Here is a 14,400-nt window from a genome sequence, read left to right as displayed (position 1 = left end):
ACTTTCGAACAGAGAAGAAACGCCACCAGGTGTAGGCTCTTCTGGTAGTGTGTATCATGAAGGAAGGAGCAGGTGTGAAAGAGAACCTGTAGGAGGTTAGTGCCATGTTCAAACCATGAAAGAGGGATGGGCTGACCTTGAAGGGTCTCTCAGGGATGTAGCATGCTCATTCTACTAAAAGTAACTGTGATAAAGGAGTCTAATGTGACCCACATCCAAGGCTGGGTATCCACATGGCTACTAACAAAAAATGGGGCTTTCTTCCCTCTCTTCTCTACCATGGTGGCTGGTAGGGGAAGAATGAGACTTGGATCTTCCCCTCAGCAAGCTTGTAAACTGCCTGAGGGCAGAACATTATCCTTTAACCTCTCTGCCATCTGCGCCAGCATTGTGCTTGGCATGGAGAGAGCGCTCAGCAAAAGGAAGCAGCTTGTTGAATTAGTCAATATGAAGTCTAAACATCAAGGAAAACATAAGTATATTTATTATTTGGAGCTGGGACTTCTGAGTACAGAAAATCGGAGTCCTTATCCCTGGCCCTGGCATTACTTTGGATAGCTCCTTAATCTTTCTAATATCTCTAGCCTGGGGACAGCCGTTCATCTTCACAAGTTGGTGGTAAGGATTAAAGGACATTACTTCTATGAAATCAGCAGAGACTCTGGCAAAAGCTCAGCTCTCCTGTGGAAAGCACCGGCTGTGCATAGAGGTGAGGCAGGCAGTGCCCAGTAATGTGGGACATTCACTCCCTTGGACAGGGTGGCCTTCAGGACTTCCCCGGGCCCTCATGCATTTCACAGCCACTTAAGGAGAAAGACATGACACCTTTCCATGGTGATCTTTCTGAAAGAGTCAACACACTTGGGCCAGAGAGGCAAGGACAATACTTACTTGTCTTCCACGACAGGGAAGTCCCTACCTCCTGGAGCCATCAGATTGTGGGGTTTGCAACACCCCCATCTCCTGAACTCAGGCCTCTGTCTAGGTGCTACTTACCCAGAAGCCCCAAAGCCAGGCCCCCCAAAGCAATTCCCATGGCTTTCCCTCTCTCGTAGTTGTCGGTATAGACACTGGCCAGCATCCCGAGCCCTGAATAGGAAAGGACAGCTGAAGTTAGCACATGGGAGGTTGCTGACTGCTTCTTACAGCCCGTGGTCCCAGCCCGATAACATCTTAAGTGGCTGTCTTTGCTGGATATTTCGTTTGCGGGCTTTTATAAAACTCAGCCCACAGTATATAGCAAATACTGCCTTCCACAGTCGCCTCTCTCTCCTCCCCTACACATAACTTATTAGTTTGGTGCTGATGTTGTTATATCGTAAAAAACAAAAAGCCTTCGAGGGAGGGTAATACAATAATACTATTGTCTACTTATTTCATGTTTCATAGGATTTTTGTCATTTCCTAATAGATCTCCTCGCATGTGGAGGTCACAGACCAGGCCAGGAAGGGAAGACATATGAGTGGACTACTGTATTCAGTATGGCACTCAAGGAGGAACACTAAAATATGAGGCACCTGGGAGAGAAAATGGGCTGGCAACATCTAGTAACTGTGCCATCAGGCCATTCAGTTGGGTGAGTGGCACAGCACAGCAGCCCCACGGGAGACTGTGACATCTTTGCTTAGCAATACTTGGAAAACTGTGAGGACATTACTGAAGTAACAGTTCCCATTAAATAAAAGCAACGCTAAGGAAAGGCCTTGATGTGGGAGTAGATAAGAACCTTGGGCTTCTTCTGATTTGAGCTAGCTGCACCTGTACACCTTCTGAAGTTAATCCAGGCCAGGGATCTACGGGCCCCTCCCACAAATCCACAATCACTTTATTCCTAAATCTTAATTGCTATCTCCCTGGATGGCATTTCCTTTTATTTCCTCATATAAATTTTATGTAGTACCTAAAGTAATTAAGTAGTGGTTAAAAAAAAAAAGGTGTGTGTGTGTGTGTGTGTGTGTGTGTGTGTGTGTGTGTGTGTGTGTGTGTGTGTTGCAGCTTTACCTGCAACAGATGAAAATGAAGATCCGATGCCTTGAAGGGTTCGAGCCACAAATAGCAGGGCATAGGTGCCAGAGAAAGCAAACACTGGGGAAGAAAAGAGTCAGAATGATCCTGGTCAGCGTGAGGAGAAACATTCCCTCAGTGGTATAGCCTCTAGTAGGCTGCTCATGCTCCTGTAAATGGCCCCCCACCCATGCTTCTGTAAGTAACCTTAATGAAACTTGTTGGGTCACCAAAACACACATGGAAGTAGAAGGGGGCTCATTGGGAAGAGGAAAATCGAGAAGGGATAAAAGAGGGTAATTGGGGATGGGGACGAACATGCTCAAAGGTGCATACTATAATGCATGAAACGATCATAACAAAGCCCATTATTAAATGTTAGATTAACTAGTTTGTCACAGCCAGATTCAGCAATCAACTTGACATAGCCCAGAGTCATCTGGGAAGAGGTAACCTCAGTTGAGGAATTACCTAGGTCAGATTGGCCTGCGGCCATGTCTGTGAGGCATTTTCTTAATTGTTAATTGATACAGGAGAGCCTAGCCCAACATGGGCAGTGCCATTCCTTGGCAGGTGGTCCTGGATTATATGAAAAATGTAGCTAACCAAGTCATTAGGGTGTAGCTAGTAAGCACCTTTCTTTCATGATCTCTGTACCAGTTTCTGCCTCTGGGTTTCTGCCTTGGCTTTCCCCAACCATGAACTATACTCTGTAAGCCAAAGAAACTCTTTTTTCCACCAAGTTGCTTTTGGTAAGAGTATTTTATCACAACAACAAAAACCAAAATAGGACATTAATAAAACAACAGTTTTTTAAAATTCTTTTTTTAGGCCAGAGAGAGCACCAGTGAGTAAAGGTGCTTGCTGTGAAGACTGCGACATGAGTTTGATCCAGAACCCACATGGTGGGAGAGAACCAACTCTTGCAAGTCGTCCTTTGAACTTAATGCATTCGGTGGCATACATATGCACGTATAGTAAATAAATAACACAATAAATAAATGTCAAATCTTTCTTAGGAAAAAAAAAAGAATTAGCAAGCTGACTCAGATTCCACAGAAAGATGAGTCACTATTACATGGATCTTAAGCATGCATGATGAGATGAGACCCATTATTTAAATATAAAGGGGAGAAGAAAGCATGGTGATGTTTGCTTTTTGTTCTTGAAGTTAACTACTTAATCACTCCAAGTCTTCAATTAGGACCGATTTTGAATTGATGAAAACGCTGAGCAGCCACAGATGCATGAATCAAGTCAGTACACAGTGGAAAGAAGGCGGGGTCTCTGTGCTTGTTTACTGCTAGTCTGATGTTCTTCCCACTGAAACTGGGAACTGGTACCTATCCCTACTCCTGAATTCTGGATTACAATGGCCCCTTGCCATTGCTGGGCCATCCTGGGCCATCTGTTGTGTGCACCCCGAGGGCCATAGACATTGGATAGAAGACATCTTACATTCTATCTGACCTTTCCCCTTGGTGGAAGATGCTTCCACCCAATCAAATTGGGATTTACTAAATGATAGAGTGTGCTGGACTGCTAGCAGATGTGAAAAAGAAAGAACACATCAGCTGACGTCCTTGATGGACCACCTACTAGAGACTAACACAAATGAAGCTGAGAGGCTAACTGGAGAGTGCTGTCTCAAACCAAATTACAGGTTGTAGAGGTTGTGTTTTTAGACCCAGACATTGCTCATCCTGGACTCCCAAACAATATCTCCAAAGAAAAAAGAATCCTTCCCAAGGTGTCTGAACCAGACAAACTTTAATTCTCCTGACCACTTATTATAGGTGTGTTTGGTTGTGTTTTATGTTCTTCAGTTACAGCCCAACATGACCACACCCAACTACTCATTGTCTCCCCAAAACACACATTCTCTGTCCCTCTTTTTTTGGCCTCCAATGCCCATTCTCTGACTTTCTAATATCTAGTGTGCTCAAACACCACTATTTTTATGTCCTTAAAGAATGGAGTAGCCTATTTGTCTTTCGTTACCCGGGACAAAAAATTAGTTTCAAAACTGAAAATCACATTGTGGAAAACCTCAATCTCAGGAAAACCAAGACAATCGGTCACAATTGAAAACAAGCAATCATTTTTTTTCCATTTTTTTTTTGTTTGTTTATTTGGTTTTGGTTTTTATTTCCGAGGCAAGTTTTCTCTCTGTCCTAGAATTTGATTTGTAGGCCAGGCTGGCCTCAAACTCACAGAGATCCACCTGCCTCTGACTCCCAAGAGATGGGATTAAAGGTGTATGCCACCACCACCTGGCTCCTTTTCATTTTTCTAAATTAATATGGGCCATTATTTGTCTCCCAGTTACATCAAGAAGTCCCAGATAGGGGTTTTGAGAGGAGTGATAAGCGATAAGCACTGGCAACTTCTTAATAATTTTTTTTTTTTGAAACAGAGCCTCATGTAGCCTGGGCTGGCCTTGAACTCAGTATAGCTAAGGATGGCTCTGACCATCTATGCCTTCTACTTCTCACTCCCAAGTGCTAGGATTACAGGCCTGTGCCATCATGCCCAGTTTTTACTTATTGTTTTATTCAAAGCCCAAGTAAGGCTTACAGAGGCTATCCTAATAGGCAAATATATTTTCTGTTTGTGTAGGACTAGGCTAGCTCAGTAGAGCAGCATTAGCGACCTCCTGGGAACTGTAACTGTTATTAAACACACACAGTTCAGTAAATAGAAACAGGTTTTAATCTACTGCTTCTTGGCAGAGGAGCAAGCAAGGATTTTATGCTAAATACCTCGGGTCACAGATACACTTTGTAGTCTTATTTTGCAGGGTATGGTCATGATTCCCAAGGCAACTACTACATCCTTCTCTAAATACCTAGAACATATTTTATTCTTTATATGTGTTCCAGAAAAAATTTTTAATGAATTTCCAAGTCACATTGGATGACTGTGTTCCTTAATTTGCTCTCTAACACGGGCTGAACTTACGGAAACTAATGAACTAAGTTGAACTTCCTAATTTTCCTCTCTTAAAGTAAATTTTGTTCTTTCACTGCTTCATACTTGTACATTCTGGTTCCCACCCCACCACCCTCTCCCATTTCCCTCTGGATCCAACCAGCCCCTCCACCCCTCTAAGTCTCTTGCCTTCATTAACTGGTTTAGGGTTTGTTTAGTGTCCCACGGAGTTTGATGAGGACCTTCTCTGTGACCCTGAGTTTAGAAGAGCGCGGCAGAGCCTGGTGACTTCATTTTCTTTTAATTACCCAAGCGTATTTCCAGTTCTCAGCAAGAACATCCCATTTCAAGCTCTTGCACTCCAGCCTTCCTTCTATCCCTAAATGCAACTAGTTCTTGTCAGACTTTAGATTGGGTCAATTCTTACTCTGGGGGTGGGGGAGAAAATCTGAGGAGGAAGAGAGAAGAGGATGTGTGGTAGAAAACTAAGAAAAAATCAAGAGGGAGAAACTGTGTAATTGGGAGCAAGGAATTAGAGAAGCGGTACGAACCAATCGTAGGTCTACAGGTGTCTTCCCTGCATTAACCCCTAGAAGTGGACACCCCACCCTGTGTGCTTTATCCCTTCATGTCTCAGGGTCAAACATGAGGCCTATTCATCTCACTGTTTTGGCTCCACCTCCATTTTATTAGGAACATCAAGCGGATACTGGATAGGCTTTGTCATTTACTTTCCTGTTTCTTTAGCAAATTTACTTTCCTAAGGTGTAGGCTAAGGTGCGCTTAGTTGGGAAACAGTAGGATTTAGGGACTTTTCTAGTTACTATGATACAGCATTCTTTTGTTGTTGTTAGTCACCCTTTACCATAGCATACTAAAACAATATCTTTATCATAGCATACTAAAATAATACTATCTCTTTTTAAAAGATGGGAGGCTTGCAGTAAGCTTGCTCAAGAGATTAGTTATGTGCACACACACACACACACACACACACACACACACACACACACACACCTGAACAAGTAAATGTACATATACACATACATATACATAGTGTGTACTATCAAACAGCTTCATGATTTTCACTGAAGTAAATTAAGAATATGTTCTCCTATAGAAGAGGAGAATGATTCCAATAAGAGGAGGTGGTTACTAACACCATCCCAGCCCCTGTTCAAATGGCTACAAAAACCTTTCAGCCAGTGTCCCAGTTGACTTGTTCAGATGTCTTCTTTTCCTCTGGGAAACTCAGTCCTGCTCCCTTACACAACATCTACTTGATGGATCAAAGATGAGTAGTGAAGGGAGGCAAATGACTTACTTAGTGTGGAGAGAAACATGATCAGAAAGCCAGCAAACATGGGGATGTGGTAGCCAATCCTACGGCGGAAGGGAACAAAGAAAGACAGCCTTGTAGCACACATTCACATGCTGGGACAGTATGCTTTTTAATCTCAGTGGGAACGGATACGGGGTTAATCTGAGAGCATTCTCTTCATATGTGAATGCATACACATAAATAAATTGACAAGCAAATCTACCCCCAGACAAGGCCCAAATTATCCTTTCCTGAAAAGGTATCTCTCAAAACCTCAGGATCATCCTAGATGGCGTTTCCAGATTGCCAGTGCTTCACATTGTATTCAGACTGTCCTGTTCTCTCCTCCATCCCACTCAAACCATGCTCACCAACTTCCAGCTGCTCACTGCCCTGTTCTCAGTATTCAGTATTCACATCATTGAGGAAATGTGATGCCTCTAACATTTCACCGATAACCTGTTATCCTTTGGGATAACAAGCTTCCAAACTGCTGGCTCCCCTGGAGGCCAGAGCATTCCTTTTTTTCTCTTCTAATCACCTATATAATCAGTTCTCAACTTGTGGGTCATGACCCCTTTGGGGTTGTATATTAGATATTCACATTACAATTCATAACAGGAGCAAAATTACAGTTATGAAGTAGCAACAAAATAATTTTATGGTGGGGATTGGTCAACCACAACAAGAGGAACTGTATTAAAGGGTTACAGCATCAGGAAGGCTGAGAACTACTGACTTATATGTGACCTAGGCCTCTGTGCTAAGCCTGAGTCTGTACTTTGTGGATGGGACACTGTGGCATTTGAATAAGAATGGCACTCATATATTTGAACACTTAGTCACCAGGGAGTAGCACTTTGAAAGGATTAGAAGGACTAAGAGGTGTGTCCTTGTTGGAGCAAGTGTGTCACTGGGGGTGGGCTTGGAGGTTTCAAAAGCCTATGCCAACTCCAGAGTCTCTCATTCTCTCTCTCTCTCTCTCTCTCTCTCTCTCTCTCTCTCTCTCTCTCTCTCTCTCTCTCTCTCTCTCCTTATGGATCAGGATGTAGCTTTCAGCTACAAGTCCAGTACCAACTTGCATCCTGTCATGCTTCCTGACATGATGATAATGGACTAAACTTCTGATACTGTATGCAAGCCCCAAATTTAAATGCTTTCTCTTGCAATAGTTACCTTGGTCATGGAGTCTCTTCAAAGCAATAGAGCAGTGACTAAGACAGACACTGTGGCTACTGAGTTACCTGTTGGTAAGAGGTCCTACAAATGGGTTGACCAGAAGTTGCATCAAAGCCTTCGAAGCAAATAGAACCCCAACCCGGACGTTTTCTTCTTCCAAGAACTCTATCCCTTGCAAGCAGTTGTTTTTAGGTACTGAGACAGCTTCAGTGACTGGAGGAGGGATGGTGCCATTTGTCCATGCTACATGGAAGGGTACATGCTCTTCTGCAGTCATGGTGGTGTTGTCAAAGAAGGAGAATATGGTAGAGAAGGCAGGAGAGGTGAGAGCTTGCTGGGAGCTTACAGAAGGACCTCTATGCAAAGAAGAGTTGACGTCTTTGAACTCTGTCGCATACAGGAAGGTGGGCACAATGGGCACTAAAAATCAATGAGGATACGTGAGAAAACTCAAGGACAGAGATCCTGTCACCACTACTAAGTTCAAAGGCATTACTATGAGGTCCAGTTTGATGCAGAAAGAAGACTCCTAAGTGACATCATTTATAGCCTACTCAAGATCATGCCTGTTCAAATCATCCTATTAGCTAAAGGACCAAATTCTAGTCATCATATAGCTAGTCTTCGTGAATTTGTGACATCCTTACCAGTTAATTCACCTACTTGTAAAGAATCAGGTATAACCGAAGAATCAATGCTTGATGATGATCTATAATGATTTTTCACAGATGGGTACACAATGAGAAAAAATATTCATCCAATACACATATTCTAGTTGAAGCAGAACAAGGCTCATGCTGCCTCTTGGAATCAGCTCCCAGATGACCAGAGGGTTGAAAAGGCTAAGGACCCGGGCAGTGTACTGTGAGAAGCTCAGGCTCTGAGGCAGTTCACAGGTAGTGAATTCCAGCCCCAGCACTTGCTAGTGGGCTTCTTGGAAATGACATTTAACATCTTTAAGCCTCTTGTAAGAGACAGAACCTACCAGAACCCATTGATGTCAAGATTTAATAATTTCTGTGGTGGAGTGAAGAGTGTGTATACGTATTTCCCTTTGATACAAAGATTTATTTGCTATTCCAGTGTTTGTGAGAATATAATAATAGAATTATAATTTTATTGTAGGATTATAAATTATAGAGCCACAAGAAATGAGTATTGGCTATATTGGACTATCTACTTCTCACAAGAAGACACTTCTTTAAAGCATGCATTTCACCCAGGAGAGACAACATTCGAGTACGTAGTCATATACTTCTGTAATGTCATGTAAAAGTTAATGAAGGGTCAGCCAGAAAATGCAGAAGTGTGAGGTAATGAACTGCAGAAAGGCTGGGCTTGGTAAGGACTTGTACGTCCTACATTTGCAAAGGACAGTCTGGAAAAGCATCACAGGAAAACAGTGCTCACTGCCCCAGGTGTCTCCAGAGTCACCAGCAACCATGGGAAGACATAATAGTGAAGAAGTGACATTCTGGCTTGGGCCTTCTTTTCCTGCCAGGCACCTCTGAACCTGTTTTTGTTTGGACCTCTGGGGTCATTAGTCTTAAGCTTGACAGCCTTCAGGCCCTGCTGCCTACAGCTCCCTCCAACTCTCAACAACCTCCACAACTTTTCCATATGAAAAAACTGAACAAGTCAGCTCAATGATGAAATTAAGCAGGGTACATGCTGCCTGCTGTGACCCAAAGCAGATACACCCTCAGCACAGAAAGCCCCAGACGTACCCACCACAGTGAGCAGCATGTTGTCCAGGAGCAGAGCCACAAACACCACCACCAGCACCAGCTGCCGGGACTTCCTCGCTTCCTTCAGCAACTGCTGAGGAGCACCCAGAACAACCTGGAACATGGCAAGGCTGCAGGAGTGGGCTGGGGAGGGAGTGGGAGAGTGGGGGCCTTCTCCTCCAGGTGCTTAGGAAGGTCCCTTGACAGCTGTGGGTCTTCTGTCGCCTTTATAGAAGAAGACGAAGTCTGCCTGGTCCAGTAAAGCTCACTGTTCAAATCAAAAGTGTGAACAAGAGAGTTTGAGTTTTTCATGCCTGTCTGCTCATTTCTTATATAATCTCAATAAATCCACATCTCCCACAACACCTTGCAGAAAACTTTGCTTATCAGAGGTTTATGTCTGAAATTACACCCACTGCATTAAACAGCCTCCCCAGATGACCAGCCTCCTTGTTTCTCAACTGACAGACATCAGCCTCTCATCTGAATGGTGTAGGCATCACCTGAGCTGCTACAGCCTGTTTTCTTCTCATTTTTAAACAGGTTTAATCTGAAATACTGCACACCTGTAATCCCAGCCCCTTGGAGGTGAAGCCAGGAGGACCATAAGACTGAGGCCAGCCTGGACTACATAGAGATCCAGGTCACAGCTACACAGCAAGACCTGGCCTTAAAAATAATGTAAATACAAATAAAAGCAACTTTGTGACTATGCAAAAAAAAAGTCTTATGTTTATCACCCCTCAAAAAATTATAGCATATGTAGCATACAAAAGTATGTGTCAAAAAAAAAAGGGGAGGGGGAAGTATGTGTCACCCAGGCTGTCTGTCCACTGAGAAGCATTAACCAGAAACAAAACAGTTTAAAAAAAGGAAAGACTCAGGAGCTGGAGAGATTTGTCCTGGTCACACGATTGGCGTCAAATGGAGATAAAAGCCCAAGCTTCTTAGCTGGTATTCTTGCACTCTACCTTTTCCTGCAGATATACGTTAGAAGTACTTGGATTTTTGTATTTAAGCTACAGGGCCCTGTTTAGAAAGGCATGTTGCTGTGTAAATAAGGCACTAACTTTCATGACGAGTTTCCTAAGTGGACTTCTCTATCAGTAGCTTCCTATTTAGGAACCTGTGTCATATGTTACCATTAAGTCCCAGTTCCTTGTCTAACCTCAGGGAATTGAAATTTCTAAGAGGATTTTATTAGCTTTTTATGAGGTTTCTGTTAGAGTGCCAACAATACCAACAACGCCACACTTAAAAATGGACTACTGTCATAAAATGTATGATACGGATATGACGTTACATTCATAGCTTGATATTTGTATGTTAAAAAAGGTGTGCTTATTTTTTTAAAAGACTAGAAAGATGTACATTCAGGTGCTGGTTACTTATAATCAGTGATTTTACTCTTTTCCTCATTTATCATTTTAAAATATTCTATAGTGAACCAGTTTCATAGAACAAGTAGTAAATAATTTTGAATGTTTATCTCTGGGATTAAACATTAGCCTCAAATGGTAGAAGTGCTCCAGGTACTAGGTTACTGTCCTCTAAGTCCCGGGCTAGAAGAATATACTCCACACTGCAGTTCCAGGAGCAAGCTCCCAAGTGAAACAAATTCCCAGATAACTTTGAACCAGGAACCACATACAGTGACCTGGGAGCCTTCAATTCCTTGTATAATAAGAAATTTTGAGCTACAAACTTACTTAAGACACCTAAGAATGAAAATAAGGAAAGACTAAAAGAAAGCAACAGAAATGACGTTGCCAAAGAGAGTAAAATATGTAGGGAGAGATGAAACACACAACAAAATAACAACAAAAACAAAACAAGGAATCTGTTAATCCACCAGTAGTAAACTTCACAGTCAAAAATCCTCTAATAAGAAACAGAAATTTTAAGGAAGAGTTAAACTTGTCCAAAAAGGAAAAAAAAAATCTTACCTTACAGTTCATCTTGATGTGAGGCACTCAGAGAAAAATTGGCAGCTGTTGGCAAGAAAGCCGAGACTGCTCTCTCCGAGTAGATGTGCTGATGGATTTATTGCTGTCTGTTATCTGAGGAGACTCGTGTGTGTGTGTGTGTGTGTGTGTGTGTGTGTGTGTGTGTGTGTGTGTGTGTGTGTGTGTGTGTGTGTGTTGCGCGCTGTGTCCACAAAGACTTAATTGGAACCTCCAACAGGTTTCATTGAGCCCCTTAGCTCCCTGCATCAAAGGCAGGCAGGGCTGGGGCCAGAGAGGACCAGGATGGAGGGGGTGGATGGAGGCTCTGGGCTGTGCTGGTTTTCATCTGTGCTTATCTGTCATACCGCTCACTTAACTCCTGCCTGGATCTGAATGCAAACTGGAATGCAAGATGGAACCAGGGTGCACCTCCTGTCCTTTGCCACTTAAAGATGCCTCCTGTGCTCCAATTCTTTCCTTACAAGTAATAAATCTTGAAACATTTATGTGAAAACAGATTATGTGCCTACTGTTCTTTAGACATAAAATCTAACATCTGGAGCTGGGGAAATGACTCAGTCAAAGGTTTACCACGCATGTAGGAAGACCTGAGTCTGATTCCCAGCCCACATTTGCTATTAGACAGCTCTGGACGTCTGAAGTCCACACAGCTGTGCCTGAGTTAAAATGAAGGTATCCTCGTGGCTTTGTTCCTTCTGGAGGCTCTGGGGACAACCCAATCTTTCAGCTCCTAGAGGCCACCTACAGTTCTCGGCTTCTAGCTTTCACCTTCAAAACCAGAAGCACTTGCCTAACTCTCTCCCTCCTTCACTAACAAGAATGCTCGTGGTTACACTGAGCATGCCCAAATATTTCAAGATTGGCTTCCTGTGCCCCGACCTTAACATAATCATACCTGCAACACCTGTACCTTTGAGCACACAGAGAAAGAGTCACAGGTTCATGACTAGGATCTGAGCACCTCTCAGTGCCATTGCCCTGTCATCACAGAGAACAGACTCCCCCCAAAAGGGTATATGAAAATGACAATTTGGGGAACTGAGGGCTTAGGCGGACAGGTGTGACTGAAAGACGGTCATACTTTACATTAACAGAAATATAGTAACAATGACAACTGCTGTTAAATGCCTACTCCATTTTCAGCATATTGCTAATATGTAGCCATATGTCATATGTAATATATATTATATTGAAAACACGCATATACGTTTTTCAGCTGTGCAGTGCTTATGTTCATAAACAGGACAAGTAAGTCTTCACAGATACCGATGAGCACAGGAATGAGTGCTCATCTTCCTCTGGTTCATTTTTTCATTTATGGATATTGGGGGTGCAGGTACATGTGTACCATGACACATGTGTCAGCAGATAACCCTGGATGTCATTTTTTACCTTCTACTTTGTTGAGACCTTTTTTTGTCTGTCACTGCACTCACCAGGCTGGCTGGTCAACAAGAAGGTCCAGTGAACCCAACTCAAGTCATCAGGCTTGGCAACAAGTGCCCTTACCACTGAGCCGTATAATGTGCTCTAAAATATAAATGTGTGTGCACATTTTCAGGCATGCTCACACTTTTCAAGAGCTGAAAGCAACCCTGATGCCCCCTGATGGACGAATGGATAAGCAAATGTGATAAATACTCACAATGAGATCTTATCCAGTGTGGATTGATCTTGAGGGTATTGTGCTAAAAGTATGTCATTCACCACAGGTAAAGCTCTCTTAGATTTCTTCTATATGAGGTTCCTAGAATAGTGGAATCATAGAAACAGAAACTGCAGTTTGCTAGAGTCTGGGAGAAGGGGGAATGGGAAGTGGTTCTTCAGTGAGTACAGGGTTTTGCTTTCACAAGATGAAAAGCTTCTACAGATTGGCTGAACCAATGTCAGTACACTTAATACTGAACTGTACATTTAAAAATGGTTAAGATGATAGGTCTTAGGTCTCTTTTGAAATAACTAAACTTTTTCAAAAAGTGTATGTACATTGTGGTTATATATACTATATATTTGAATATAGGTAATATATATTGAGAAATATATACACATATTTTTTAAACCAAGCACAATGGCTCACATCTATAATCCCAGCACTCTGGAAGCTAAGGTAAGAGATCTCCATAAGTTCAAAGCTGGACTACACAATGAGTTCTAAGATAACCTATGCTACAGAGCGAGCCCATGTCTAAGAAAACAAACAAGACGGAAACTACATATTCTAGCAAGTCTCGAACTCACAATCCCTCTGCCTTGTCCTCTCAAGTACATGATTGTGTATCTTAACTCTACATATATTCCACATAATAGTGGAAAAATCAAAACTAAAGAGTAACTAGTAAAAAGCAATAGTGCCATCTAGACACAGCTATGCCAATGGCCTCTAAATCCTTGTAAAGTCCTCGATTTCTGGTCAGACCAAAGTGGAAGTGTGAGGCTCTCCACCCGTGGTTCTGTTCTTTCCAGTTTAAGTGGCTGGCAGTTGGGACCTTCAGACAGACAGCTTTTTCTCTACATAACATAAAACGATGACTGGATCTGAGGTTTACATGGCCTACCACAAGGGGCGTGGATCCTATGACTCGGATCTGGGGGATATTTTTGTTTCTCATTTCTTCCTGTTTCCCTTAGTTGTTTAAATATTTAACAATCACTTCATAATTCCTCATATTTAGCAGATGTCAGGGTTGCAGGCCCAGACTTCAGAGGCTTGGTTCCCAAATCAGAAGTTACGTTCAGGCTTCTGAAAAAACAACAACAAAACAAAAAACAGGGATATTTAGGGGGGAGGGACTGTAGCTTTCTATGGGCATGAAGGTCCTATGGAATAGGGATGTGCCCAAAGGGTAAGGACTCACTGTTGTAAACAAAAATAAGTGCTGGGTTTAGACCCAGGGGAACAAGGCACTTTAAAATGCCAAAAATCAAAGCCAGCATGCTAGTCAAGCTTCCTTCCCTGAGCCAAGTCCCTTCAACTCAGTCTGGATATCCTTCAGCTGTGGCAGAAGCATGCAGGTGTCTCAGAAGAGTGGAGAACCCGAAGCAGGGTTCTCTGGTAGGATTTGAATTTGAGGGCTGTCCTGGCTGTTGTTTCTCACCATGACCTCGGTCATGACCTTTACTGTAGACCTAAGTCTCATGCTCACACTCCTACCCACTTCTGCTTTCTGTTTGCTGTCAAGCGCCCTTCATCTCTTTTGCTCAGTGAGGAGCTTCCCGTCCTTCCATGGGCTCCCTGCTTCCCAGCATGCCATTTGAAAGAGCCTCTTTTAC

At 42.8% G+C, this 14,400-nt stretch overlaps 1 protein-coding gene across 2 annotated transcripts in view; it reads right to left on the bottom strand.

Annotated features, from left to right (window-relative positions):
- The window catches only part of Slc18a1 (solute carrier family 18 member A1), a 29,616-nt gene extending 18,379 nt beyond the window's left edge, over window positions 1–11,237 (bottom strand). The window contains exons 1-6 of one of the 2 annotated variants that reach the window (XM_006989570.3): window positions 11,110–11,237; window positions 9,164–9,431; window positions 7,502–7,856; window positions 6,261–6,319; window positions 2,003–2,086; window positions 997–1,089 (exon numbers count right to left, since the gene is read on the bottom strand). In XM_006989570.3, the coding sequence (XP_006989632.1) occupies window positions 997–1,089; window positions 2,003–2,086; window positions 6,261–6,319; window positions 7,502–7,856; window positions 9,164–9,287 (715 nt within the window). In that variant the 5' untranslated portion in view covers window positions 9,288–9,431; window positions 11,110–11,237. Of the gene's footprint in view, window positions 1–996; window positions 1,090–2,002; window positions 2,087–6,260; window positions 6,320–7,501; window positions 7,857–9,163; window positions 9,432–11,109 lie in introns of those variants that run through there. The other variant, XM_076553248.1, reaches the window with a different exon arrangement.
- Window positions 11,238–14,400: the final 3,163 nt, after the last annotated feature.

This window comes from Peromyscus maniculatus, chromosome 17, assembly GCF_049852395.1.
Source record: "Peromyscus maniculatus bairdii isolate BWxNUB_F1_BW_parent chromosome 17, HU_Pman_BW_mat_3.1, whole genome shotgun sequence".
In the NCBI taxonomy this organism is placed as follows: domain Eukaryota; kingdom Metazoa; phylum Chordata; class Mammalia; order Rodentia; family Cricetidae; genus Peromyscus; species Peromyscus maniculatus.
Note: the sequence above shows the minus strand (reverse complement) of the source record. Positions and strands in the feature narration are given on the sequence as shown.